Raw genomic sequence first — 26,630 nt, 5'->3', positions numbered from 1 at the left:
ATAGGGTTGGAGGAGCTTTGAGTACTTGAGAAGGAAAAGAGAGAAATCAGAAGGCCCCACGGAAAGAGAAACAGGGGAGGAAGAGAGGATGATGTCGTGCGAGATGTGTAGAGTGTCCTTGTAGACCTGTCATATTGGAAGGTACTATGGTCTCAGAGGTACAGATGTCCTAAGGCAGGCTGGAAAAGGGAGTCTGGGGAGAGCTTGGTGTTGGAGTGGACACTGGCAAGCTGCCTCCTTGGCCTTTTGATCACCCAGGGGCTGAATAGAGAGGCAGCCCCGGGAGACCTCACACACTTACAGGAAGTGACCATAAGAAAGGGGACCTAGCTTTGAGTAAAAGGGAGGAGAAGTAGATTGTAAAGCTGAAACGTCTAAGAGATTTGTCGTCTGAGCGGATCAACTGGGGCAGGTGCTTCAGAAACAGAGGTAGCTGAGGTCTGGAAACAGGTCTGCAAATCTGGTCACTGGCCAGTAACGCTGTGCGCGGCTGAGGGGAGTGTGTTGGGAGAATGACCAGGCCTCGTCTCTTCTGTAAGTGTGTCCTGGAAAGAACAAGCGAATGACAGTCAGCTTGATGGGGTGGCTGGCGAAACGGTCTTGGTGAGGCACGCTATCCTAGGGGTGGGGGTGCGGGGATGGGGTGGTCGCAATACAGGGAGGGCGGCAGGGCCCTGGTCGTGCTCATGCGGTTGGGGCTGTACTCTCAGCTGCTCGGAGCCAGTCCTCGCATTTGGCGGCGCTTCCGCGCGCTCCCCCTTTTCTGGGCTCCAGGTCCCGCCAGCCAAAGTTCTCCAGGTCTCCTGACCGCTGGAACGTTCCCTTCTGAGTGTGGCCCCGCCCTCCCAGCTCGTGATTGGCCCTAAGCTGCGGGCGCCAGTTTTCATTGGGTGAGCGGTCGCTGGGGTGGGGCCAGGTGACAGGAAATTTCTGGTGGGCTTTCGCGGCTCCGCTGGGTTGGCAGCCGCTTGAGCCACTGCGAGGAAAGCAAAGTCTGGGCCATGGAGATGAGCCTAGTCCTGCTGTTCCTGACCCGCACTGCCCTTTTTGCACCCCAGGGAGCTGCTGCTGGTAAGTGGGGTTCCTGGCGGTCCTCGGCGGAGCGGCAGCGGCGGGGCGTTTCTGGGGGTCCGGGTGGGTAGCGGCGAGCGCTGTGCGGCCGAGGCGGGGCTCAGGTGCGCTGTCGGGGGTGCGGGGAGTGGACGCGGCCCGTTCCCGCCACACCTCAACCCTGCTTCCACGTCTCTTTTCAGTCCTCCTCGGGATCGCTCATCACCCGCCCCCTGCATTTTCTGGTCTTGTCCTGCACTTTCTCTCCTCGCCTCTCCTCCGTCTCCTCTCACTTTTCGGACAAACCCGTCTTTCTGAGGCCCCTGGGTTCCCGGGCTGCTCCTGTGAATGGCATTCGAGGGCCCTTCCAGCGCGGCCGCTGAGGCAGCCACCTCCCCCGGTGCTGGGGGCGGCCCTAAGGTCCCTGAAGCCCTGTCCTCTCCCGGAGCCGACGTGTTCTCAGCTCCTGGGCCGCATCTCCTGGAGTTGGGGCCCTCCTTTCTCGGGACCCGGAGCTGGTGCTTCCTGCTGCTGTGGGGACTGTGGGGCTCCTGACCCTCACGCTGAGGGGTTGGAGTCTGCAGGCTCCGGGCAGAGGATTCTTCCTGCGACTTCTCTCATCCCCAGCTCATTCTCCCCTGGCCTCCCGCTCCCGGGGATCCTCTCTTATCTTGCATCCTTCCCTGCTACTATTAACTCCAGTGATCTAAGGACACCAGATTCCCTCCCACCTCCTCCCCTGCCCTCAGGGCACCTTGGGTCCTGTTGCCCTCCCAGCTCCCTGTTACCCCTTCCTATCTGCAGTTCTGTGATACATTTCTAGGATGTCCTCTGCCCTCATCCCCTGCCCCCGCCACCGCAGGTCCCTCCTGCCTCCCTTATGGGCCTTTCCTACAAGCAGCCTTAACCCAGGGCTGCCCCTATGCCTCCCACTCCCAACTCTCCCTGACCCTAACTCTCTGGTGCTGCCTTTTGTCCCAGGGTCTTCCCTCCGTCCCACTCCCCTCTAGACCACCCAAGGGGAGCCCTAGTGCTAATGTTAGTTGGGCCTTAGGCAGGGCACAGGGCAGGGCAGATGCCCCCTCCCCTCTAGTGCAGGTGCCTGCTCTGGGCCCTGCCTCACGGTGGCCCCTTACCCACTCCTTCATCCTCAGCCCCACCCTCTTGAGGACCCCCCACTCCAGCCCACGGGTGCTGGACCATCCCTCCCTGGTCCCTCCGCCCCTCTCCGCCTTGGGACCTTGTGCTGCTCCTACCTCTTGCCCAGCTGCCTTGGACCCTCAGCAAGTTCTCATCTTTCCCAAGCCCCACCCTCACTCAGAGCACCCTCCCCTCCTGTCCTCACCCTAACCAAAGTTCCCCCAGGGTCACCCCCACACCGTGCTCACCCCATCCTCCAGTCCTTGCCCTGCACATCTGTCCTCCTCTACCCAGACCCAACACAGGCCGTGTGTCCAACTGCTTCTTTTTTTTTTTTTTTTTTTTTTTGAGACGGCGCCTCCCTCTGTCGCCAAAGTTGGAGTGCAGTGGCGCGGTCTCGGCTCACTGCAAGCTCCGCCTCCCGGATTCAAGTGATTCCCCTGCCTTAGCCTCCTAAGTAGCTGGGATTACAAGTGCCCACCACCACACCCAGCTAATATTTTGTATTTTAATAGAGACTGGGTTTCACCATGTTGACCGGGATGGTCTCAATCTCCTGACCTCGTGATCTGCCTGCCTAAGCCTCCCAAAGTGCTGGGATTACAGGCGTGAGCCACCACACCTAGCTGGTAATTCATTTTTTAATTTTTGGAGGAATCAACACACTGTTTTCCATAACAGGTGCCCTATTTTGTATTTCCAAATGCATTACACAAAGGTTCCAGTTTCGCAACCTGTTTGCCAAACTTGATATTTCTGTGTGTGTGTGTGTGTGTGTGTGTGTGTGTTTGATAATAGCCAAACTAATTGGTGTAAAGTAATAGTTCATTGTGGTTTTGATTTGCATTTCCCTAATGACTGCTGATGCTGAGCATCTTTTCATGTGTCTGTTGGCCATTTGTACATCTTGTTTGGGGAATTGGCTATGCAAGTCCTTTGCCTACTTTTGTATTAGTTGAATGTCTCCTGTTTGAGTTGTAGGAGTTCTTTATGTATTCTGGATATTAATCTCTTATCAGATATATATGATTTGCAAATATTTTCTTTCATTCTGGGGGTTGCTTTTTCACTGTGTTTATTGTGTTTTTAATGAACTTTTTTATTTTGATGAGTCCAATTTATCAATTTTTTCTTTGTTGTTGTATCTTTGGTGTTATATCCAAGAAAGTGCTATCAAATTCTATGGCATGAAGATAATTCCCTATGTTTTATTGTAAGAGTTTTTCAGTTTTAGTTCTTGAGTTTAGGTCTTTGATGTTTTTCTTAGTTAATTTTCATATGTGGTGTAAGTTAGGGATCCAACTTCATTTTTTTTTTTTTTTTTTGGCATGTGAACATCTGGTTTTCCTAGCACCATTTGTTGAAAAGATGCACTGACTCTTTAAGACCCTTGCCACCAGCCCACCCCAGGGGACACCAACTGGTCCATCCACCTCCCTACTTGGGGCATTGCCATGCCACTCTGAAGCCCACACCATTGCTTCTCCCTGGGATACGGACCTCGTAGAAAACGTCTCTGGCACCACAGCCTACCTGCCCCTCCTGCCTCACAGCCAAGTCTCCCTTGCCCCCACCTTGTCCATGTTGTGCCTTCCTCAAAGGCAGTGGACCTTGCCTCCATCTCACCCTCACCCGTGCACCACAGCCATGGTGGTCATGGGTCCCTCTGAGCCTGGGTCCCTTACAGTTTCTGCTCTCCCCTCTGGCAAGACCTTCCTTCCACCACTGCCTTCATACTCCTCCCTTGAATCTGCAGGGCAGCCCCTTCCATTGGCCTCCTCCCTATACCCTGAGGGGGCCTGTGGCTGCCCTGCCCTGGCACCTGGCCTACAAGTTTGCCATCCCCATTCCCCCTTCTTCTGTTCCTCAGTCCCCTCCTCTATCCTCCCACCTTCCCAGTTTTCCTTGCGTCTGAAATCCTCATTCTTGTCCCTTTGCCCGTGTGCATTTCCTGCCTCCTCAGGAAGGTCGGGACAGCAGACCTGTGTGTTAAACATTGATGTGAAGTTACTTCCAGGAAGAAGTTTCATCTGTGATTTCCTCTTCCCCAGAGCCCCACAGTCTTTGTTACAACCTCACGGTGCTGTCCCGGGATGGATCTGTGCAGTCAGGGTTTCTCGCTGAGGGACATCTGGATGGTCAGCTCTTCCTGCTCTGTGACAGGCAGAAAGGCAGGGCAGGGCCCCGGGGACAGTGGGCAGAAGCAGTCCTGGGAGCTGAGACCTGGGACACAGAGACTGAAGACTTGACAGAGAATGGGCAGGAGCTCAGGAGGACCCTGGCTCATATCAAGGGCCAGAAAGGAGGTGAGAGTGGGCAGTGGGCAAGAGTAATGGGAGAGGCCTTTTCCAGGAGAGCTGGGGGCAGAGAGCAGGACCTGTCTCTTCCCACTGGATTTGGCTGTGAGTAGGAGTGAGGAATGGTGCTCAGCGGGGCTCAGCCCACACAGGGAAGGATGGAGGAGGGCCAGGGAGGGGTCCTTCCTGGTCCGAGTTCTGCACTTGGACTGGAATGGAGAAGTCACTGCTGGGTAGGGGCAGGCAGCCTTGCATTCCCTCCAGGAGATTAGGGTTTGTGAGATCAGGAAGCCAGCAGCACCAGGGGCTTTAGGCATTTCTACACATATGGGAAGCTCTTCCTCTCTCCCAACCTGGAGACTCAGTAATGGACAGTGCCCCGGTCCTCCAGAGCTCAGACTTTGGCTATGAATGTCACAAATTTCTGGGAGGAAAATGCCATGCAGACCAAGACACACTATTGCCCTGTGCAGGCAGACTACATGCAAAAGCTATGGTGATATCTGAAATTCTGGAGGTATCAGAAAAACAGGTACTGTGAAAGTAGTGGGTCCTCCGATAGAAGCCTGAACCTGGGGTGGGCATTAGGCAGGAAAGGAAGGCCTCAAGGCCAGGGCTGCCTCATCTGCTTCCCAGCCTGCCCATCCTGGAGAGCTACCTCCTAGCCCCACGACCCAGGAGCCCACCCCGACAACCCTCTCCTCAGCATCAAAGCTGGAGTCCCAGAGTGTGAGGCCACAGTCCTGAGGCCCATCTTCCAGCAAGCCTAGAGGAATTGGACCCCAGGTAAGGACCGATTTGCAGAAGGTCTGGGGTCAGTGTGGGTTTCAGCGAGAGTCAGAACAATAGAGAGGACCAGTCCTGTTCCCTGTATCTCCCTTAGAGGGGAGCAAGGCTTGGCCACATGCCTCACTGGCTCTGCCCTTTTGTCTCCAATGACCCCCACAGTGAATGAGATGCACAGTGGGGCCTTAGAAGGCAATGTCACCATGATGTGCTGGCCTCCATCTTCTATCCCTGGAATATCTCTCTGACCTGGCATCAGGATGAGGCATCTTTGAGCCAGGATGCCCAGCAGTCTAGGGGTGTCCTGCCCAGTGGGAATGGGACCTACCAGACCTGCATGGCCGCCAGGATTCCCCGAGGAGAGGAGCAGAGGTTCACCTGCTACATGAGACACAGAGGGAATCACAGCACTCACCCTGTGCCCTCTGGTGAGCCTGGGGCAACTCTCAAGGGTTTCGACCTAGGGAGGTCAGGCCAGGGTGGGGATAGCAGGGACGGCTGTGGCTTTGCGTGCTCAGTGTGTCACAAGGCCCTTTTTTTAGAGAAGGCCCTGGTGCTTCAGAGTCAATGGCAGCCATTCTGTATGCTGCTGTTGCTACTGTCATTATTATTAGTATTAGTAGTAGTAGTAGTATTCTCTGTGTCCTTTGGTGCAGGAAGAAGACAACATCAGCTGCAGAGTCCAGGTGAGAAAACGGGGCAGTGGCCGGAGATGGAAGGACTCCTCTCTGGGCAGCAGGGTCCCCTCATAGCTCCTGCACAGATAAACATGTAGGTAACAAGGTCCTGGAATAGGGGATGGACGTTGGGGTATTTGGGAGGGGAATGGGAGCCACATCTCCATCTACACCCCTAAGTCCTGCCCCAGCCAGGGCTGGGCCACGGCCCTCAAATGTCCAGCGGTGGCCTCCTCCTGCTGCAGGTGAGGAGTGGGCAGCAGGGAGGGCCGTGGCACCTGCTCTGTCCCCATCCTGGTCTCTCTTGTTTCTTGGGCTCACCACGGTGCGTCCAGGTGGGGTGAGTTGAGAATCATGTGCTGATTGCTGAGGGCCTGGATGATCATGGCTTCAGTGGGAGTAAATAGTAAAGGCGGCTGTGATCTGGGGAGGGGCTAGAAACTGGAGAGGAATCCGAGGAGAGGCGGTGCCCCTAGTCTCTTCCTCTCTGCATCCCTCTCTCCTGTTTCTCCAGCCATCAGGAGGACACCAAGAAAAAGACCCACGAAGCCCAGACTGGGAGGCCTGCCTGTGCAGCCCCTTTGAGGTCCCCTTGTAACAGGGAGGGTCCTGAGTGCACACGGCCATCTCTGTCCACTTTGCAGCTCCCCATGGGCCTCCTCCAGGAGCTGCCTTGGGGGTATCATGTCCTCTGGGTCACTGGAGGTTCCCACCACATGGCCCTGCCTCCCTGAGTTTCTGTGCAGATGTTATGGAGGAGTATATAAGCAGACGTCCCTGGGCCATTTGGGAAGCAGGAACCAGCTCCTTGTCAGGGCAGCTGTGGTCCCTGTTTTCATCATATGTCCAAGTGTTACCTTGTCTAGCCCCCAGGAACACAGTCCCCAGGACCATGTTTTTTGGGGCACCCACAGCAGGGGCAGTGCAGGTCTGGTTGCTCCTGCTCTCACCTGCAGCACCTCCCGTAGAGGAATTGTCAGTTCTGGTTCCCTGTGGGCAGTAAAGGTTTCCTTGTAGGTCACTGGGGCATTGGCCAGAAAAAGGTTGTGAAAATCACATGCTAATTTCTCAAAATTCCTGCTTTCAATGTTGATGTCCAATAAAGATGTTCATAATTTCAGCTGGATATTCTTAATAGGATTTCCTCCAATACCGATGCTGTAAAGCATATTGAATGGAACAGGAATTCAAATTTGAAACTCTCTCTCTAGAAGGGTCCATGTGGGAGATGGTGGCTGTGGCTGTGGCAATCCCCAGGTGCAGAGTGGGCGGAGGCAGCCTCAGGCTGAGGGGTCTCAAGAAATCCCTTATTCCATAGGGAGAAGAAGAAGATCCCCTGTGGGTGTGAGGGCAGTGGCCTGGGTGGAATCCCTGCTAGGAACCAGACAGGAAGGCCTTGCAGCCTCACCAAGCAGCAGCCCTGGGGTGGAGCTGGATTTCCAGGGATGAGTGGACCAGGCAGGAGCAGGGCGTCCCAAGTGCAGGTCATGGACCTGGGTGTCAAGGGAAGCAGAGCCTTCTTGAGCAAGGGGGTCTCCAGGGTCAGGTCAGGTGCAGACCCCGTGGCAGCCACGTGTTTCCATCCTGGGCCTGACAGGCCTGCTGGGCTTCCTGGTGGGCTCTCCAGGTAGGAGCTGCCTGCTCAGGACTGGAAGGGGAGGAACACTGAGCTGTAGGTGGAGGGCGGAACCCACAGTGGGTAGGGCCTGCCCTGGTGTGCAGGTGCTTCTGCAGGAAAGGAGGGCCTGGGGAAAGAGGGAGAGAAAGGCCTTGTGTGTGACCCAGCCCAGGCCTGGAAGTACGTGGAGCCAGGGCCTCTCTCTGGGGAGGCCTCCCACTGTGTCAGAGCTGGCCAGGCTTGAGAGGAGGGGAGGGCACTGAGTTTCTTCTGGAGTCTTGTCATTTAGTCCTGTGGCCCTTTCAGTCCCTACAGAGTGCATAGTGGGCACAGGGCAAGTGCTGATCTTCATGAAGTCATGGGAGGGGACTGGCAGGGGCTGGGAAAAGTGCCATAGGAGGGAGAAAAATGTGGGAGCATCATCTTCCCTCAGAGAAAGGGTGAATCTGATTTTGGAGTGACTAAGGAGGGAGAAATCCTCAGGGAGTAAAAAGCAGCACTCTGCACCCAGGGGAGCATTTATTGGTTTCTCTATTTTCTCCAGAGCACGTGAGCCTGCAAGGCCCGGATCAACGCCCGGTTGGGACAGGAGACCACCAGGGCAGTGCACAGCTGGGATTTCAGTCTCTGGTGTCAACTCCTGGGTCTACTGGCTCCACTGAGGGCAGCTACACTCTGCAGCCAGATGGCCAGAATTCAACTCCCTGCCCAGGTCTCACCAGCACTTTCCCACTTGGTGCCTCAGTTTCCTCATCTATGAAATGGGGAAACTAACAGCATTTATTTCTTGTGGTTGGGTGGATGGAAAGTGTTAGTATATATGAGGTGTTTGCAGCTGTGCCACATTATTTTTGTTATCATTTGAATATATTTTAATATATTACATGTGCGGTCATTGTATTATTATTATAAATGAGATTTATGAGTGAGTGTCCTGGTTACGGCTCCTTCTGGGGAGCCCAGGACCAGCTTTCCTGGCACCTTGAGGTCCCCTTACCCTGTCACACTCTCATGCATTACCTCATATCTACTATGTCTTCATAATTTTATACTATAGAAATTTACCCTTTAAGTAGACATTTCTGGTCTGTGTTTTATTTCAAGTGTCTGGGAAGGGATAGAGTGTGAGGTTCAAGAGAGAAGGAGAGATCTGTCTTGATGCCTTGACACAGCACAAAGAAATCTCCCCACCTCCCCCACATCTCCCCACCAGTTCTCGGTGATGGACAGATTCACAGCAACACAGAAAGGGCTGGGAAGGGATGGGGGGACATCTGCAGCCAGTGTTCAGGGGCTGACCCTGTGGGAGGACACCTGCCTTGCAGAGGACCTCTGCATCTTGCAGATGCAGAGCTGAAGTCTGATATGAGGGAGAGGACAGGGAGTGCTTTGGACTTTCCTGATTAAGAAGAATAGAGATCAGTCTGCTTCTGGGGTTAAGTGACCACTGGGGAGATTGGACTGAATTAATGAAGAATAAATGAACTGGGAATGAGGATGAGTAAAGCAAGTATCAGCATCTCCCATTATCAGTTCAGACTGATTGGTAGGTGGGGAGGTGGGATAGTTCCTGACCCTGTTGTGAGGTTCCTTTTAACTTTCTGGCCTTGGGGCACAGATGGGTGGTGCTCTTCTTGGTCAGGGCAGCCTCAGCTCCACTCAGGTAAGGCAGTGGTGGCAGGGAGAGTTAGGGGATCACCTGTGAAACCGACCAAGGCAGGGATGGGAGCTCTCTGTGCAGCAAAAGTGGATGCAAGGCCTGCCTGGAAGCAAGAGGATGAAGGAACCTAGTTGGGTCCTGGTCCGCTGCCTGCCTGTGTTCATAGGTCAACCAGTAAAGGAGGTGGGGTAGAGAATTCAATCGTGGGCTATCTATCCAGAGATGTGTTTACAGGTGTATTCTTTCACATTTGTGTTCACGTTTGGTGTCAAAAACACATTTATACATGCCTGTTTCATGTTTAAGTATTTTCACATTTTAGTTAACCCTTAAATATCATTGTTGAATGCGGTTGTCATTAGACATAAACTTGCATATTCACTGAAGCTTTTGTTTTTATGTTAATCAAATTTATAATTGTGCACAATTGAAAGAGTCAAATATTTGTGCAGAATCTCTTGAGAAAAATGAGAGTCCTTTCTGCCTCTTCTCAATTTCTGCCTTTCTAGGGGCCAACCACTTTCAAGTTTTTTAGCTGATTCTTTTGACTTTACTTCTGTATCTCTAACTACCATTTCTTTATTATTATTGCTTGATTTTTTTCAGATGCACCCATTGTTGCACAGCGCAATGGTGGATGCAACAGTTAAGAGTACTTGTTCTCTTTCACTCTTCCCAGTATATTTATATAGTGATTATGTTTAGTTCAGCCATCTCTTGTTTCTTTTACCATGGCTAATCCTCTCATATGTCAACTGGACTACTTTTCACTGCCTGTACAACATTGGTTCTTCTTGGAGTTAATACTTGCATTTGTTTTTGTTTATTTTATTAACTCTCATTAATTTAAGTTTGATATCTCTTTTGTTTGTATGATTCTTTCAAGACGTTGGACACTTTGGACATTCTGTTAATTTTATCTTCTTGGAAATGTCCCTCCTGGGCCCTTCTGGCTGCTCCCATCTGGACCGGAGGCTTCTCCCCGTGGAGCAGAGTCACTGTCCTAGGATCTCCCTCCATCACTATCTGGGGAGGTGCTTTACATGCAGAGGAGCCACCTGGGTTCCAGCCAAAATGCAGACTGATTCAACATGTCAAGGCTGGGCCTGTGAGCCTTTCTGTCTAGTTTCAGGAGGTGCTGATTTTCCTGGTTCATGGGTGATAGCTGGGGTAGCAGGGATCTCTCTTTTTGTCTCATAGTTTTCTGTATCTAAGGTAAGCGCATACTAATATATTTTTAATGAATTCATGTACTTTTTCCCTAAATTAGTAACAGGGCTAATTAGTCTTTTCCTTGGGCCAAAAACTACATTATGTAAAATTTGGTATCTTAACTATTTTAAAGTATACAGTAGTACAGTATTAACTGTAAATACATTGTTGTGCAACAGATCTCTAGAACTTTTCATCTTGCAACACTGAAACTCTATGCCCATTGAACAAACATCCATACCCCTCACCGAGCCCCTAGCAGCCGTTAGTCTACTTTCAGTTTAGACACCTCATATAAATGGAAATGTGCAGTATTGGGTTTTCTTTGTGATTGGCTTATTTTACTTAGCAGTGTCCTTCAGGTTCATCCCTGTTGCAGCCTGTGACCAGGTTTCCTTCTTAAGGCTGAATGATATTCCGTTGTCGATATATACCACATTTTCTTCATTCATGTGTTGGTGTGTTGTCTTGGCTATCGTGAATAATGCTGCTTTGAATATGGGTATACAATGTTTTTCTTTTCAAACCTTCCCTCACTTTGGTGGAATTAATCCTTTAGTAGCTACTTCTGACAGCACATATTTAAAGTATGTTAGTATGGTTCAATTTTTCCATTGTTTTTATTCTCTCCAGGAAGAGGAGATAAATATATGAAGGTGCTGTTTGGCACAGAATTTAATAGGGAAGAAAGAGACAGTATAACTCACCAGTGCTGGGTCTCATCATCCTGCAATTTCAGAACAACTATGAATACAAAAAGAATTTTAAAATCCCAGTCCTGCCTAGAAAGGGGAAGTCATCTCTAAATATGGTGGCCCTGGGGCAGCTGGCCTCCCTGCCAGGCCTCTTCCATGGGGGCCCTTTCTGCAGTGACTGTGGTTTCTTCCCATTTTACTCTGTCCTGTGTCCTGACTGAAGCGACAAGGTGTGTCTGCAGCTGTGCTCACACCTGGAGGAAACCTCAATGGTGTGAGTAAATTGTAAATGTTTACTTATTATGGGTTATTTTATTATTTATGAAGTATGTATTTTGATTTCATTTTACTGACAACACAATAAACCAGGACATGGTGACCCTAGCAGCACATCCTCTTTCCTGTGTCAAGAAGCATCGTCCAGGGAGGTGAGAAGAAGACAGTCCTCCCTAGAATTGAAGAACCAGGGAGAACCAGATGGGCTGGGCAGGTGGGTTTTCACCTGGAACCTGGAGGATGAGCAATTACATCTCTCCACCCTGAGCTCAGCCCCAGCATCCACCTCCTGGGCTCATGAGCAGTGCAGTGGTGCCTCCTAGTGGTCTCTGCTCTTCCTTTTCCAGATCAAGCACAAACCTGAGATCCAACTGTCCCTCCTATGTGCCTGGGTTTCTTCACTGGACACCAGTGTGAGTCAACTTTCCTGTAAAGCAGAACAAGCACGAGATTGGACCATGTTAGAGGAGGAATGGTGTCATCTCCACTTCTGGAGAGATCCCTGTCCCCGTGTTCGGGGGAAGGACCAAGCCTCACTCCCATGCAGAGAAGAGGCTCTGACTGTAACTGCACCTGTGGAGAGGTGAGGACCTGTCCCCTCTACACTGATGGCCAGAGCCTCCAGAGTGGGGCCAGGCTTTTCCCTCAGCTGTGTCCTGTCAGGTTCATCTAGGCCTCAAAGAATAGACCCTGGACATTGCCTCTGGCAACGTGAGCTGGACACACACCCAAATGTAAGGTAGCCCTGCCAAGTATCCTGGGGTTGCCAGTAGTTCTGGGTGCTCAGTGTCTGGAGCGGAGGGTGGGAAGGAGGCTTGGTGCAGAACAAGAACCATATGTCACATACTGTTTTATTCTTTATTAGTGTTTTTGTCATAAAAAAAACCCCACAGGTACCATAAAAGATAAAAGATCTAAAAATGGTGCCCTTTAATCAAAAGTAAACACCCTTTAACCATCAGAGAGAGGGAGAAGTTTGGCAGCTGACCTAGAAGCCCCATCAACTGCCCCAGCTCAATGATAAACTCTTCTCTTCTTCAAGTAAAAGCACATCCTGGCTTACATGGCCATCACTTCTTTGTACAATTTTATATTTTTATCATCTAAAATTATAGTTTAGTTTTACCTTTAAGAGTATGTTTTTGTCCTCATTTATTCTATAGATTCCTGCTTGAAATTTATATTGTCTGGTAGTTTCCTGTCCTTTGCATTTTGCAGATTGCACCCCAAGGTGTGGTTTAATGTATCTCTATGACCTGTATTTTCTGTAAATTGGTAGTTTGTTATAGAGATTTGCGTCTATTCAGGGGTTTTTTTTTTTTGCCATGAGGATTGATGGTACTATATCATGTTTTTCATCAAGAGGAAGAATTCAATACTAGTTATTTCTTTTTTGTGATGTTAATTGCCATTGCTGTTCATTGGCTAAATCTGTTAATTCATTACGAATTGCAAAAGTCTCAGTCTTTCATTTCTTCTCATATACTAGCTGCATAATTTCTAAAATAAAAGATTTACCCTCTTCCACCAGTTATCTATTCAGTAGAAACTTGTTTTTTGAGAGACTAAACCAAGTTTCTAATCACCTATGACCCAGCAATTCCACTTTTTGTTATATACCAATAGAAATGCATGCATTTGTGTGCCAAAATATATGAAAATATTATTTATAGCAGCATGATTTGTAGACTCTGAATACAACACAAATGTCTATCAACAGTGGAGAGACAAGAAGTGTGAGCTATTTATAAAGCTGAGCACCTGACTGCCACGGGAGTGAATAGTGACCACACACAGCAAGACCTGGGACATGGCAGTGACTATGTCCAGAACTGACAGAACTAATCTATCATATTAGAAATCAAGAAAGTGTCTGCTCTAGGGTTGGGGAGGGTGATTTATGACCAAGTAGAACCCAGTGGTGTTTCCTGGAGGCTGGCAATGCTATTCCTTGATGTGGCTGCTATTTACCTGAGTGTTCACTTTGTGAAAATCCACGGCCCACTTATGGTTTGTCCACCTTTCTCCATGCATGTTGTCCTTCATTCAAGTATACATTTCTGATGTTTTGAAACAATTCTCTCTAAGCTAATATAGAATCTCCATTACTGAAAGTCCTTAGAAATGCTGCATTGGAAAAAATTAGTCCAATTATTAAAAATCTATGAAATAAATGCTGTGACTCAGACATTAAGAGGAGAATCTACAACAAGAGCAGTAGGCTTGGGAGCTAACACAAGAACAGCTTTGGAAATGGCTGTCAAGCCAGGAACTAAGAATCAAAACCCAAAAAGGCCCATGCAAGGTGGAGGGTGTGAAATGATGCCCCAGTAGTGCATGAATGAATGAGTCATGGGCAGTGGCTCATGGGTTGCTTGGTCAGTCAGGAACTTGAGCAAAATAAAGTTGGAAAACTGGGGGATGGAAGAGAGAGGTATGCACAGACCTCTTGACATGGGCAGAGCTTCAGAAGATGGTGGTTGCAGGTTTCCCCAAATAGAGAACATCAATAAAAAGGTAGAAATTTTACAAAGAGACCAGATAAAAAGTTTGGAGCTGAAAAGTGCAATAACTGAAATGAAAAATTCACTAGAGGGGCTCCAGAGCAAATTTCACCATGCAGAATTGAGAATCAGCAAGCTCGAAGATAAGACAATTGAAATTCTCTAGTTCAGTAGCAGAAAGAAAAAAAATTATGAAGAAAAATAAACAGAACTTAAGGATCTGTGAGACAACATCAAGCACATGCACTTTGGGAGTCCTCAAAGAAAGGAGAGAGAGAAAGGAGAAGAATGACTATTTAAAGAATAACTCCAAACCTTCCAAATTTGATGAAAAACATTATTCATCCAACAAACTTGACAAATTTTAAGCAGCAAAAAAATTTAAATTTAAAGAGGTCCACACCAAGAGAACATTATAATCAACCTGTCAAAAGCCAATGACAAACAGAGAATATTGAAATGAATAACAGAGAAGGAACTTTTCAGGTTCAATGGATCCTCAATAAGATTGCAGCCCAGTTTTCTTCAGAAACCATAGAGTTCAGAAGGCATTGGAATGTTGACAAATTTAGAGGTCAGAAAAAAAAAGACTGTCATGCAGGAATTGTGTGTCGGGAAAAACTGTCCTTCAGAAATAATGGATTTTATATATATATATATATATATACACATATATATATATATGACTATACATAGTACTACATATATATAACTATATATAGTACTACTATGAAATTATATATATAGTACTATATATAGTAGTCATACTATAAAAGCTAGTAGTAATATGTATATTTTTGGTGTTTATATGTGTGTGTGTGTGTGCGTATATATATAGTACTATATAGAGTAGTCCTATAAAAGCTAGTAGTAACATGTATATTTTTGGTGTTTATATGTGTGTGTGTGTGTGCGTATATATATAGTACTATATAGAGTAGTCCTATAAAAGCTAGTAGTAACATGTATATTTTTGGTGTTTAATTCTTCCTGTGTTTTTCCTATTTGGTTTAAAAGAAAATGCCCATTGACTAATGAATGAATAAACAACATGTAGTGTATTTCTACAATGGAATATGATTTAGTCATAAAAGGAATGAAATACTGATACATGCTACAACATTGCTGAATCTCGAAAACATGATAAGTGAAGGAAATCAGCCACAAAAGGATACATATTTTATGAACCCATTTTTGTGAAATCTTCAGAAGAGACCAATCTATAGAGAAAGAAAGCAGACTTGTGGTGACAGGGTCTGGTGGCAGGAGGAAATGGAGGGTGACTGCTTAATGGTGCAGAGTTTCCCCTGAGGTGATGAAATACTCTGGAACTAGAGAGTGATGATGGCTACATAACATTGCGAACCTACTAATTGTCACTGCATTGTACACCTATTGTACAATGGGTACAGTGGTAAATTTTGTGTTCATGTATATTTTATCACAGTAAAAAGAGGCTGAAGAATAGATTCCAAAATCTTTTATATGGTAAACTCCTGAGTTTGCTTGAGCATCTGCCCATCTGTCTTTCCCCCTCAGGACGTCATCTCCTACTCAGAGCTCACCCTTGTTCTTCTGTAAGTAGAAAGCCTTTCTTCACAACACTCCCAGATCAGCCAGACCCAACCCCCAAAATGACTTTCTGTCTTGGATCCAAATGCTCAGGTGCAACTCTGGGGCAATTTCAGTGGGAGTGAAGAGATTATCCAACTAGGATGATTCATTTGGAGGGAAATGTTTGACCTTATGTTAGGAAAGTCATTTGCTTTCCTAAGAAGGATCCTGCTTACCAGTGAGTGTATAATTTTTGTATGCCCGGGGTGGAGTTCACAGCAGAGGAACTAACAATAGCTCTAGGAACACCATACACCTCATGCGTAGCTGACTCACCCATCTGCCTCCCCCAGCTGAAGGAAGGAGCTGGATTATTACCTTGGCCCATCCATCAACTAAATTTCACTGGATGTGCACCCTCTACAAGTGTGAACCTTCCAGGGTTCTCAGTTGCTATTCCTGCTGTTGTGCGGCCTCCACTGGTGTGGCTCATGCCCAGGGGGCCTGCAGGAGACTGAGTGTCTCCTAATTCTCAAGGCCAACATTTTCAGTGAGCTCAGATGAAGATTTTATGTTCTCAGGGACTCATATTTTCATCTGTGGAAGGGAAAAATCCATCTCGCTGTCTTAGGTGTGATGGTAATTTTACATACATATATATATAATTATAGTATTTTTATGTCTATAAATGAGATAATCAGTATTTTATAAATTGACGGTATTCTTAGCATTGACTTCATTGCTCAGCTAAACGCTGTAACCAAAGGATGAGTCATGGAGTGGAGGAAGAATATTTTTCTACTCTCTGGAGGTGCCATAATCGGCATTTCTGCCTTATGGATTTCAAATGAGAAATTTGCTTTAGGCTGAGGTTGGAAGGAGATCTGAACTTCTTTGTATTACTATTATTTTAGATGGGGTCTCGCTATGTTGTCCAAGCTGGAGAGAAGTGACTATTCACAGGTGTGATAATAGCACACGACAGCCTCAAAATCCTGGGCTCAAGCGATTCTCCCATCTCAGCCTCCTGAGTAGTTGGGACTACAGGTGTGCACTCAGCCACTTTTCATTGTTATTTTACTTCAAATGCTTTATTTTGAATATTAGAAATGCGAAAATCTATTTGATCACAGAAGACTTTAAAATACACAGATCAATGCCTACTTGAATTAAAAAAAATAAAGTACACAGAAGAAATACCACCTAGGTCTCCCCTCAAAAATATCACTGCTATTGTATTGTTGAACCTTCCTGGACTCAGTGTGACTGTTGGTCCCTGGAGCTGTCCTTTGCGTGGTGCTGATTTCCATTTTGTTGGTGGTGGTTTGTTTTTGTTTTTGTTTTTGTTTCTGAAACACAATTTCACTTTGTCACTGAGGCTGGAGTGCAGTGATGCGACCTCAGCTCACTGCAACCTCCGCCTCTCGGGTTCAAGCGATTTCCATGCCTCAGCCTCCTGAGTAGCTGAGATTACACGCGTGCGCCACCAGGCCCAGCAAATTTTTTGTATTTTTAGTAGAGACAGGGTTTTGCCATGTTGGCCAGTCTGGTCTGGAACTCCCAACCTCAAGTGATCCACCCGCCTCAGCTTCTCAAAGTGCTGGGATTACAGGAATGAGCCAAGGCACCTGGCCCATTTTGTTGTTCTCTATGTATATATTTTTATAGGTATCTTTATTGTACAAGGTTGCATTCATATGTTATGGGTTATCTTGAATGTTGCTTTTTGAATGTATTATTATACAAGTAGTTTTCCATGTTGTAAACTCTGTATAAAGTTTACATGCTTTTTTGGCCGGCATGGTGGCTCACGCCTGTAATCCCAGTACTTTGGGAGGCCGAGGTGGGTGGATCACCTGAGGTCAGGAATTCGAGACCAGACTGGCCAACATGGTGAAACCCCATCTGTACTAAAAAATACAAAAAATTAGCCAGGAGTCTAGGCATGTGCCTGTAGTCCCAGCTACTCAGGATGCTGAGCCAGGAGAATCGCTTGAACCCAGGAGGCAGATGTTGCAGTGAGCCGAGATCACTGCCACTGTACTCCAGCCTGGGTGACAGAATGAGACTCCATCTAAAAAAATTTTTAAATTTAAAAAGTTGACACACTTTTACAAGCTGCATCCCATCTCAGATAAGGAGGTGATGTAACTGAGTTCTTTTAGATCCATCTGCTTTCATCTTATCTTTTTGTAGGTAATATTTTGACAAGCATGTTTGTACATAAAGATTCTCCTATGGTTGGGATTTTAAAAATTCATAGACTACTCAGGCCAGGTGTGGTGCCTCAAGCCTATAATCTCAACACTTTGGAAGGCCAAGGAGGGTGGATTGTCTGAGCCCAGAAGTTCAAGACCAGCCTGGGCAACATGGCAAAATCCTGTCTCTACAAAAAATACAAAAAAAATTAGCTGGGCATAGTGGCATGAGCCTGTAGTCCTAGGTACCCCAGTGTTTGAGGTGGGAAGATTGTTTGAGCCTGGAAGGTTGAGGCTGAAGTGAGCTGTGATCATGCCACTGCCCTCCAGACCGGGCTACAGAGTGAGAATTTGTCTCCAAAAGTAAATAAATTCATAGACTACTCAAGTGATAAATATTAAACCAGAGACTGCTTTAAACATTTTAAAGCCTTATTATACTGTCATACTGTGATTGTACTGACATATTTATTCATTTAACAAATACTTACTGAGAGCTATTTACTGATTATGATGGTGAGAAACAATGGTAAGGAAACAGACCAGATCCCTTTATCAAAGAACATACATTTCAGTGATACTGACTGTAATGGTTAATTTTAGGTGTCATATTGACTGGGTTAAGGGATGCCTAGATAGCTGGTATAACATTATTTCTGGGTGTGCCTGTGAGGGTGTTTCTGGAAGGGATTGGCATGTGAGTGACTGAGCGGGGAAAATCCTCTCTCACTGTGGGCAGCCACAATCCAATCACCTAGGGGCCCAGATAGAACAAAAAAGCAGAAAGGAGTCAAATTTTTTCTCTCTCTCTCTCTCTCAATCTGGGACACTTTTCCTGCCCTTGGACATCAGAACTCCAGGTTGTATGGTCTTTGGACTCTTGAGTGTTGCACCAGTCAACCCTTTATCCTCCCACCTCCTCCTCTGGCCCCTCAGGCCTTTGGCCTTGGACTGAGCCAGACTACTGTCTTCCTTGGTTCTCCAGCTTGCAGGTGGCCTCTCATGGATCTTATCAGCCTCCATAACTATGTGAGCCATTTCCACTAATGAATCCCCTCTTGTCTGTCTGTCTATCTATCTATCTATCTATCTATCTATCTATCTATCCATCTACTCTATTGGGTCTTTCTGTCTTGGTAACCCTGATACACCAACAGACAATAAACAAATAGAATCTGTCACAGTATCAGTGATAATTGCCACTGATAAAAAATACACCTAGGCTAGAAGATTGGTGGGAGTGGCGGGAATGGCAGGGAATAGATTTCAGAAAAGGTAACTGGGCATGACATTTCTGAGAACTTGACCATGGGACATTTGAACAGAGACTTGAATGGTGTGAGGAGTGAGCCATGTGGACCCCCGGGGAGCAGGTGCATGTGGGAGTCACAGCAGGGGCAGGTAGCAGAGACAGGATGGAGCAGTGACAAAAGACTTGTGTGAGTGGAGACGAGTGAGCTGGGCTGAGAATGGCGGGATGAGGCCACAGGGGTCCTATGATGAGGGGCTTGTAGGAAACGGTGAGAGACTGAGGTTTCATTGTGCCTAAGAAAGAAAAGGGCTGAGGTGTTCATAGGATATGTCCTAATTTTCGTTTGAGAGGCTCACTTTGCCTTTGTGTGAGTAATGGACAGTGGGCATGAGAGGCAGCAGGCAGCCCAGCTGGAAAGCCCTTCTGGTTTACAATTCTTGAGAGGGTGGCTCTGGGGTGGTGGCAGGAGAGGAGTGAAAAGTGATTGGATTTAGTGTTGATATACTTGTTAATATTGTGGTAAAACACACATACCATGTAATTTACCTTCTAACCACTTTTTCAGTGTACAATTCGGTGGCCTAAAGCACATTTACAATGTTGTGTAACCACCACCAATATGCATTTCCAGAACGTTTTCATCATCCCAACAGAAACTGGACCTATTAAACCAAAGCTGCCCATTCTCCCTACCCTCAAATTCTGGTAAATTCCATTTTACTCTCTGTTTCTATGAATTTGCCTATTTTAGCTGCATCATGTAAGTGAAATATTATATTTGTCTTTATGTTTCTGGCTCATTTCACTTATAGTGTTCTCAAGGTTCATCCAACCTGAATTTCATTCACTTTTAAGGCTGAATAATATTCCATGCTATGTGCACCATGGGTCGTTTATCCAATCATCCTCTGATGGACACTCAGTTGCTTCCACCTTTTGGCCATTGGGAATAGTGCTGCTATGAGCATGAGTGTACAATTATCTGTGTGAGTTCCTGCTTTCAATTCTTTTGGGTATATGCCCAAAAGTGGAATTGTTGGCTCCTATGGAAATTGTGTTTTTACTTTCTTGAGGAAGCATCATACTGTTTTTCATGGTCGCTGTACCACTGTACACTCTCACCAGCAGTGCACAAGTGTTATGACTTCTCCACATCTTCGCCAACACTTGGACTAGTGAAGTTCAGCATATTTTCATGTGCCTATTGCCCATTTGTATATCTTCTTTGGAGAATTGTCTATTCATGTTGTTCACTCATTTTTGAATGAGATTGTTTGTTTTTCTGTTGTTAAGTCATAGTTCTTTATGTATTCTGGATATTAATTCTTTATCAGGTATATAATTGGCAAATATTTCCTCCCATTCTGTGCATTTTCTTTTAACTCTCTTAATAGTGTCCTTTGATATATAAAAAAGGTTTTTAAATTTTGATAGTCTAATTTATTGTTTTTCTTTTATTGGTTGTGCTTTTGCTCACCAGCCAAGAAGCCATTGCCACATCCAATGTTCCTAAGATTTTCTCCAATGTTTTCTTCTAAAAGATTTATAGGTTGAACTCCTAAGTTGAGTTCCTTGAACCATTCTGAGTTAATTGAGTTAATTTTTGAATATGGTATAAGGTGATGCTATGAATTTTGTCCAACATCATTATTTTGTATGTGGATATTAAGGTTTCCTGGTATTATCAGCTGAAGTGGGGCTGATACACTTGTAAGATGCAGTGAGCACTGATAAATGGGAACACGATGCATTTATTTACTTGTCTTTACTCCACAGGTGATTGGAGGAGGCTTTTGGTGACAAACCCAAAAGAAATGAATACATATGAATTCTTATTAAATCAAAATCAAATAAAATTATAAATTTTAAAATGTTAAGAGTGAGGCAAGACTAGAACATCACTAGACAGGCTGAAACATGCTGAAATGGAGGGTTTACTGCTTTCCTTGCTTTAAATTTTGCTGGCTCACAATGGCTTATGTTTATTGCATAAGGGGGCCACAGGGAGGGGTGCTTGCTCACATAAGGAGCCCCTGGTTTTCTTCAGAAACAAGTTCAAATTCTCCACATAGAGCCAAAAAAAATTAATTGCAAGATGTTCAAACTGAAGTTGGCTTCTATAAAGTCAAAGAATAAGCAGTAAGTGTAAAATAAACCTCAGGAATCCAAGGAAATTCTACCTTTTTACCTATAAATGGCCTCACAATGCGTCGCTGAAGGGAGAGGGTCCCTTCCAGGAACCCCATGATGTAGGGGTTTCTGCTGCAGTCCCAAATTGAGTTGTCCCTTCTCTCTAACTGCAGGTCCCACAAGACTTTACTGCGGCTTCAATAATTTCACCCGGGCTAAGATTTGAGGGGTTTAATGCTTTTTATTTTGAGCTGCTGTCTGGGACTTAGAAAGGTGACTTGCATTTTTTGTCAAAATATTATTTCTTTGATGGAATTTGACATTGGTGGACACTCTGCCTTCCTGTGTGGTTCCTACAAGGGCAGATGACCTTGCACTTCTTTTTGGCACTTCACTAGCAGTGATAGAAGGTTTGAAGTCAGGGCCTCCCTCAATCTTTACCCTCTCTCTAATGCAGAGGATTGCGGCCTGCTGGCAGAAGACTGGTGTCTTGGGCCCCAGCTGACCTGATGAATATCAATATCCAATGCCCTGTAATGAAGTCATGTGTGCACATATCATCACTTCTGCATGCAGTTTCATGGGAAGGTGGGTTCCTGGACCCCAGGTTAAGGGCCTAAGCACTACAGGCATACAGATAGAGCTCCAGGGAAGGGAGAGATGACTGGGGTGGGACCACACTTTTCCTTCAGGGTGTCCCTCAGTTCAAGGAAGCTTGTACTCAAGGGAGAGAAAGTCCTGGCAGGCCTCCTCATCCTTGGCAATCTTGGTATTGGGGCTGGATAATTATCTGTTATGTGGGTGATTGGGCTGACTTGTGCACTGCAGGATGTTCAGCATCCTTGGTCATTCCCCACAAGATGCTGGTAGCACCTCCTCCTCACTCCAGTCATGGCAACAAAACATTTTTCCAGATATAGCTAATGTCCTCTGGTGGGAAAATTGCTCCTGGGTGAGAATACTTGTTTGAGAGGTAGAGACACTCAGGAGCTGGGCCTGTAGAGGGAAAGTGATCCGGAAGTAGATACAAAGCAGAGTGGGGCTGGAGAAGACAGGAAGGGAGTCTAGGTCTGGAGGGGCCTGGCCTGATGGTTGAAGGTCTGGAGCTCAGAACCTCAGGGTATGGGGAAGTAAAGCTCGTGAGGAATGGGGAGAGTGGCAGAACCTCCTATTGCCAGAATATCACACTCATACCCACTAAACACCCAGCCCATGGTTCTGCATCTCTGGGAAGTCAGGATAAATTTGGCTGTATGGGGTCAGAAAGAGTCCCGGTAACCCTAGGCTTTGTGTGCCTCCTGATGTGATGAATGTGCGGTCACAGCTCCTCCTGTAAACATTGCTGCCACATGTTTAACCCAGAGCTACATAGGTCCTTAGGAGGCATAGCAGATGGAGGAAAAAAGTTAAAGGCATCAGGGGAAATAATATGATAAATTCAGTGTGGAGAAGATTCCACAGGTATTTGGCCTCATCTCTGAAACAGGTAATGCCATTCTAAAAGAAAAAAGATGGGTTGATTGTTATAGATTGTAGGTAATTAAAGAAACATAACCAAAGGCAATGAGTGGACATTTTAAGAAAACAAGCTATAAAAAATAGGTACAAAAATATACTGAAAGAAGTGGAGATATTTGAACATAAAAGGACTTTAAATAATATTATGGAATTATTTATTTTCTTTGGTGTGATAATGTTGGTTCTTAGGAGGTGTGTGATGAAGTATTTAGTGGTCTAGTATCATGGGTCTTGCAACTTACTTTAGAATGACTCAGTCAAAAATCTTAATCTGGACCCTTTTCATAAGATGGTGCCAAAAACGAAGAAGGAAGCTCCTGCCCCTCCTAAAGCCGAAGCCAAAGCGAATGCTTTGCAAGGCCAAGAAGGCAGTGTTGAAAGATGTCCACAGCCACAAAAAAAACAAGATCCGCATGTCACCCACCTTCCGGCGGCCCAAGACACTGTGACTCCGGAGACAGCCCAAATATCCTTGGAAGAGCACCCCCAGGAGAAATAAGCTTGACCACCTTGCTATCATCAAGTTTCTGCTGACCACTGAGTAGGCTGTGAAGAAGATAGAAAACAACAGCCCACTTGTGTTCACTGTGGATGTTAAAGCCAACAAGCACCAGATCAAACAGGCTGTGAAGAAGCTTGTGACATTGATGTGGCCAAAGTCAACACCCTGATTCAGTCTGATGGAGAGAGGAAGGCATATGTTCGACTGCCTCCTGACTACGATGCTTTGGTTGTTGCCACCAAAATTGGGATCATCTAAACAGAGTCCAGCTGGCTAATTCCAAATATATGTATATCTTTTCACCATTAAAAGAATCTTAATCTCTTTATTCACTCTTTCTCTTCACACACACACACACACACACACACACATTTACGTGCATGCTATAAAAACATATCTACCTGTATCTATAAAAAGATATATTTTTATTCTTTATTTTTAAAATTTATGTATGTTCGTGAGGCACAAGTGCAATTCTGCTACATTGATATCTTGCTTCTCAGTCCCACACAAGGAAGCTGTCTCACACTATAGAGAAAATATTCATGAACAAATTCGTATCAGTCACAGTGAGAGGTAACACTTTAAATAGCCCATTTCATGCTCAAGACATCCAAGTCAAAGAAACCCAATAGCACAGCTGAGTCCCCTCTGTTCCCCCCCAACACCCCACTCACATCAGGGCCCCTGCCCTGGAGTGTCACCTTTATTAGCTGTGAGAGACACCCGAGAGCCCTGGGCACTGTCAGTGATTGGGGTAGAACAAAAACAGGACCTGGTCAGAGCCCACAGATGTGGCTAGAGGAACTGTGGGGTGGGTGAGCTCCCTCATAGGCTCCTGACTACAATATCCCAACAATCTCAGGGATCAGCCTCCTTCATCTTACCTGCAGCCTGAGAGTAGCTCCCTCTGTTTCTATCTATAGGAAGAAAATGTCCTGTGAGAGGCCAGAAAGGAGGCAGGGCCATAAGGTCCTAGAGCAAACCCCTAGTCTTTGATCCCAGAGAAGTTTCCAGAAAAGTGTAACTGTAGATCCAGGGCAGGATCAAGAAATATGAAGAAAGCAGATGTGGGTCCTGGACCAACTGCCCTCCTGAGGTCTGTCATCAGCAGGGACCTTCCCCTGTGATTTGTGACTGCTGGGATCAGGTCCCATCACCACCATAATCATCGAAGTGAATAATCTGTCCTTCATTTTCACAGGAGCTTTACAAATGAGTAGGTGCTGGCACACAGGGCTCAGGCTGGGTAGACCCATGAGTGTGGATGGTGCTTCCCAGTAATGAGGCAGGGCACACTTCTACTTGGGGCTTGCAACCCCCAGTGGGACAAGAAAACTCAGACTCCATTCCTCACCCTTCCCTACCTGAGCTGTTCTTCCTCCACATCACAGCAGCGACCACAGCTCCAGTGACCACAGCTCCAAGGACAACAAGGCCAGCAACGATGCCCACGATGGGGATGGTGGGCTGGGGAGACTGCTCTGGGAAAGGAAGGGAAGGTGAGGGGCCCTGATCTCCAGGCCTCAGCCCTGACCCTGCTGAAGAGCTCCAGAAGGGCTCCTGCTTTCCCTGAGAAAAGACATGACCCCTCATTCCCCTCTTTACCCATCTCCCTCCTTACCCCATCTCAGGGTGAGGGGCTGGGGCAGCCCCTCGTGCTGCACATGGCACGTGTATCTCTGTTCCTCTCCAGAAGGCACCACCACAGCAGCCCACTTCTGGAAGGTTCCATCCCCTGCAGGCCTGGTCTCCACAAGCTCTGTGTCCTGGGTCTGTTCCTCCCCGTCCCGCTGCCAGGTCAGCGTGATCTCCGCAGGGTAGAAGCCCAGGGCCCAGCACCTCAGGGTGGCCTCATGGTCAGAGATGGGGTGGTGGGCAACGTGTGCCTTTGGAGGATCTGAGAAGAATCAGAAAATTCAGGCACTTTGCACTCCTCATGGGAAACCCCAGCAGCACCCATGTGACCAACCTGAGAATGGACAGGACACCTGGGGTGGGGAAGGGAGCACAGAACCCAGACACCAGCCTGGACACAGACACCTGGGAAAATCTCCTATGCCTTGGAAAGTTCGAGTCTCTGAGCGGGGAGCAGGTACTTCTGGCCCTGACCTAAGTGGAGGCCGAGGGACTGGAATCAGAGCCCCAAACACACTGAGTGTGAGGCAGAGAACAAAACTTGAGAGAAAAGTCACGGGGCCCAAGGCTGTTGGAGGGCTCAAAGGGGACCGCGGATCGGTATTCCAGGGACTGTCTTCCCTCCATTCCCTCAGAGATTTCATCCCTTAATTGTCCCAGAGAGCAGGGCGGACTCTCACAGTCACTCTCTGGTACGGGATCTCGAAAGCCAGGAAGATTCTTCCTACTCAGGACCAGAGGGAGGGCGATATCCTAGCATTGGGCCCACTTTCCTCCCAACCTTGTGCGAGGCCATCCCAAGAGATCTACAGGAGATGGGGAAGGCGCCCTTGGCCCCTGGTACCTGCGCGCTGTAGCGTCTCCTTCCCGTTCTCCAAGTATCTGCGGAGCAACTCCAGGCACTCGCCCTCCAGGTAGGTCCTGAACTCCTCTGCATATTCCTCTGCCTCATAGAAGCGCTGGGTGATCTGAGCCACGGTGTCCGCCGCGGTCCAGGAGCGCAGGTCCTCGTTCAGGGAGATGTAATCCTTGCCGTCGTACGCGTGCTGGTGATACCCGCGGAGGAGGCGTCCGTCGGGCCCCATGTCGCAGCCATTCATTCCCTGGAGGGTGTGAGACCCTAGCCGGGTCCCCGCAGTCAGCCCCGCCCAGCTAGCCCCGCCCCCTCCCCGCCCAACCCGCGGGGATTTTGGCCTAAACTGAAAATGAACCTGGGTAAAGGCGCCTGGGACTCTCCCGGGTGGAGGGTCTGGGCGGGTCCCGCTGCCTCGGGGTGGATTTCGGATCTGGAGACTCTGAGGGACCCGGGCGGTCCGTGGCGGATGGGGGGTGGTCGTGACCTGCGTCCCCGGCCGGGGTCACTCACCGGCCTCGCTCTGGTTGTAGCGGCGGAGCAGGTTCCTCAGGGCCACTCGGTCAGTCTGTGCGTTGGCCTTCGCGTATCCTGTGGTCCTCTCCCAATACTGCGGCCCCTCTTGCTCCACCCACGGCTCCCGAGGCTCCATCCTCGGAATCGCGGCGTCGCTGTCGAACCGCAGGAACTGCGTGTCGTCTACGTACTCCACGGCGATGTACCGGGGCTCCCCGCGGCCGGGCCGCGACACAGCGGTGCTGAAATACCTCAAGGAGTGGGAGCCTGGGGGCGAGGAGGGGCTGAGACCCGCCCGACCCTCCTCCGGGCGCGGCTCCCTGAGTCCTGCGCCCCCACCGGGCGGGCCCCTCACTCCTCCCCACAGAGGCCGTTTCTCTCTGGACCCCGCACTCACCTGCCCAAGTCTCGGTCAGGGCCAGGGCCCCTGAGAGCAGCAGGAGGAGGCTTCGGGGCGCCATGACCCCAACCTCAGCGTCTGGGAAAAATATGAGTCCCGCGGGGTGCGTGGGACTGTAGAACCTGGGAACTGCGGCGACACTGATTGGCTTCTC

General features: G+C 47.8%; 2 protein-coding genes across 19 annotated transcripts; one reads left to right on the top strand and one right to left on the bottom strand.

Annotated features, from left to right (window-relative positions):
- On the top strand, nucleotides 1–23,394 carry LOC129397938 (MHC class I polypeptide-related sequence B-like). 13 transcript variants are annotated; one of them, XR_010112407.1, is made up of 7 exons: nucleotides 1,081–5,273; nucleotides 5,436–5,701; nucleotides 5,930–5,959; nucleotides 8,113–8,280; nucleotides 11,074–11,409; nucleotides 11,505–11,625; nucleotides 11,759–12,938. XR_010112407.1 is itself a non-coding variant. In XM_063605236.1 (5 exons), the coding sequence occupies exons 1-4, from the start codon at nucleotides 1,002–1,004 to the stop codon at nucleotides 5,232–5,234; spliced, it is 495 nt and encodes a 164-aa protein (XP_063461306.1). In that variant the 5' UTR covers nucleotides 1–1,001; the 3' UTR covers nucleotides 5,235–5,273; nucleotides 5,930–8,643. The 13 variants fall into 13 exon arrangements, 1 of the variants encoding a protein (XP_063461306.1); XR_010112406.1 differs by having other exon boundaries at nucleotides 5,930–6,044; nucleotides 11,074–11,407; XR_010112411.1 differs by lacking the exon at nucleotides 1,081–5,273 and adding exons at nucleotides 21,507–21,637; nucleotides 22,857–23,394 and having other exon boundaries at nucleotides 5,930–8,280; nucleotides 11,759–11,994.
- Nucleotides 20,653–26,630, bottom strand: LOC100978457 (patr class I histocompatibility antigen, CH28 alpha chain). 6 transcript variants are annotated; one of them, XM_063605235.1, is made up of 8 exons: nucleotides 26,474–26,568; nucleotides 26,074–26,343; nucleotides 25,552–25,827; nucleotides 24,694–24,969; nucleotides 24,437–24,553; nucleotides 23,957–23,989; nucleotides 22,992–23,113; nucleotides 20,653–22,045 (listed from the first exon to the last, which is right to left on the bottom strand). In XM_063605235.1, exons 1-8 carry the CDS (start codon nucleotides 26,535–26,537, stop codon nucleotides 21,896–21,898), a joined length of 1,308 nt encoding a protein of 435 aa, XP_063461305.1. In that variant the 5' UTR covers nucleotides 26,538–26,568; the 3' UTR covers nucleotides 20,653–21,895. The 6 variants fall into 6 exon arrangements, with proteins under 6 accessions (XP_063461305.1, XP_063461301.1, XP_063461304.1 ...); XM_063605231.1 differs by lacking the exon at nucleotides 23,957–23,989; XM_063605234.1 differs by lacking the exon at nucleotides 20,653–22,045 and having other exon boundaries at nucleotides 22,706–23,113.

Source organism: Pan paniscus, chromosome 5 (assembly GCF_029289425.2).
Source record: "Pan paniscus chromosome 5, NHGRI_mPanPan1-v2.0_pri, whole genome shotgun sequence".
In the NCBI taxonomy this organism is placed as follows: Eukaryota; Metazoa; Chordata; class Mammalia; order Primates; family Hominidae; genus Pan; species Pan paniscus.
This window is presented reverse-complemented; position numbering and strand designations above follow the sequence as displayed.

Excerpts from the sequence above, each read along its gene's own strand:
- LOC100978457 (XM_063605234.1), bottom strand. The coding sequence starts at position 26,537 with ATGGCGCCCCGAAGCCTCCTCCTGCTGCTCTCAGGGGCCCTGGCCCTG. Across the intron at positions 26,344-26,473 it reads CCTGACCGAGACTTGGGCAG|GCTCCCACTCCTTGAGGTAT; the intron begins GTGAGTGCGGGG and ends CCTCGCCCCCAG. Across the intron at positions 24,554-24,693 it reads GCCCCTCACCCTGAGATGGG|AGCAGTCTCCCCAGCCCACC; the intron begins GTAAGGAGGGAG and ends TTCCTTTCCCAG.
- LOC129397938 (XM_063605236.1), top strand. The coding sequence starts at position 1,002 with ATGGAGATGAGCCTAGTCCTGCTGTTCCTGACCCGCACTGCCCTTTTT. Across the intron at positions 1,072-4,241 it reads ACCCCAGGGAGCTGCTGCTG|AGCCCCACAGTCTTTGTTAC; the intron begins GTAAGTGGGGTT and ends CCTCTTCCCCAG. Across the intron at positions 4,497-4,960 it reads TATCAAGGGCCAGAAAGGAG|GCAGACTACATGCAAAAGCT; the intron begins GTGAGAGTGGGC and ends TGCCCTGTGCAG.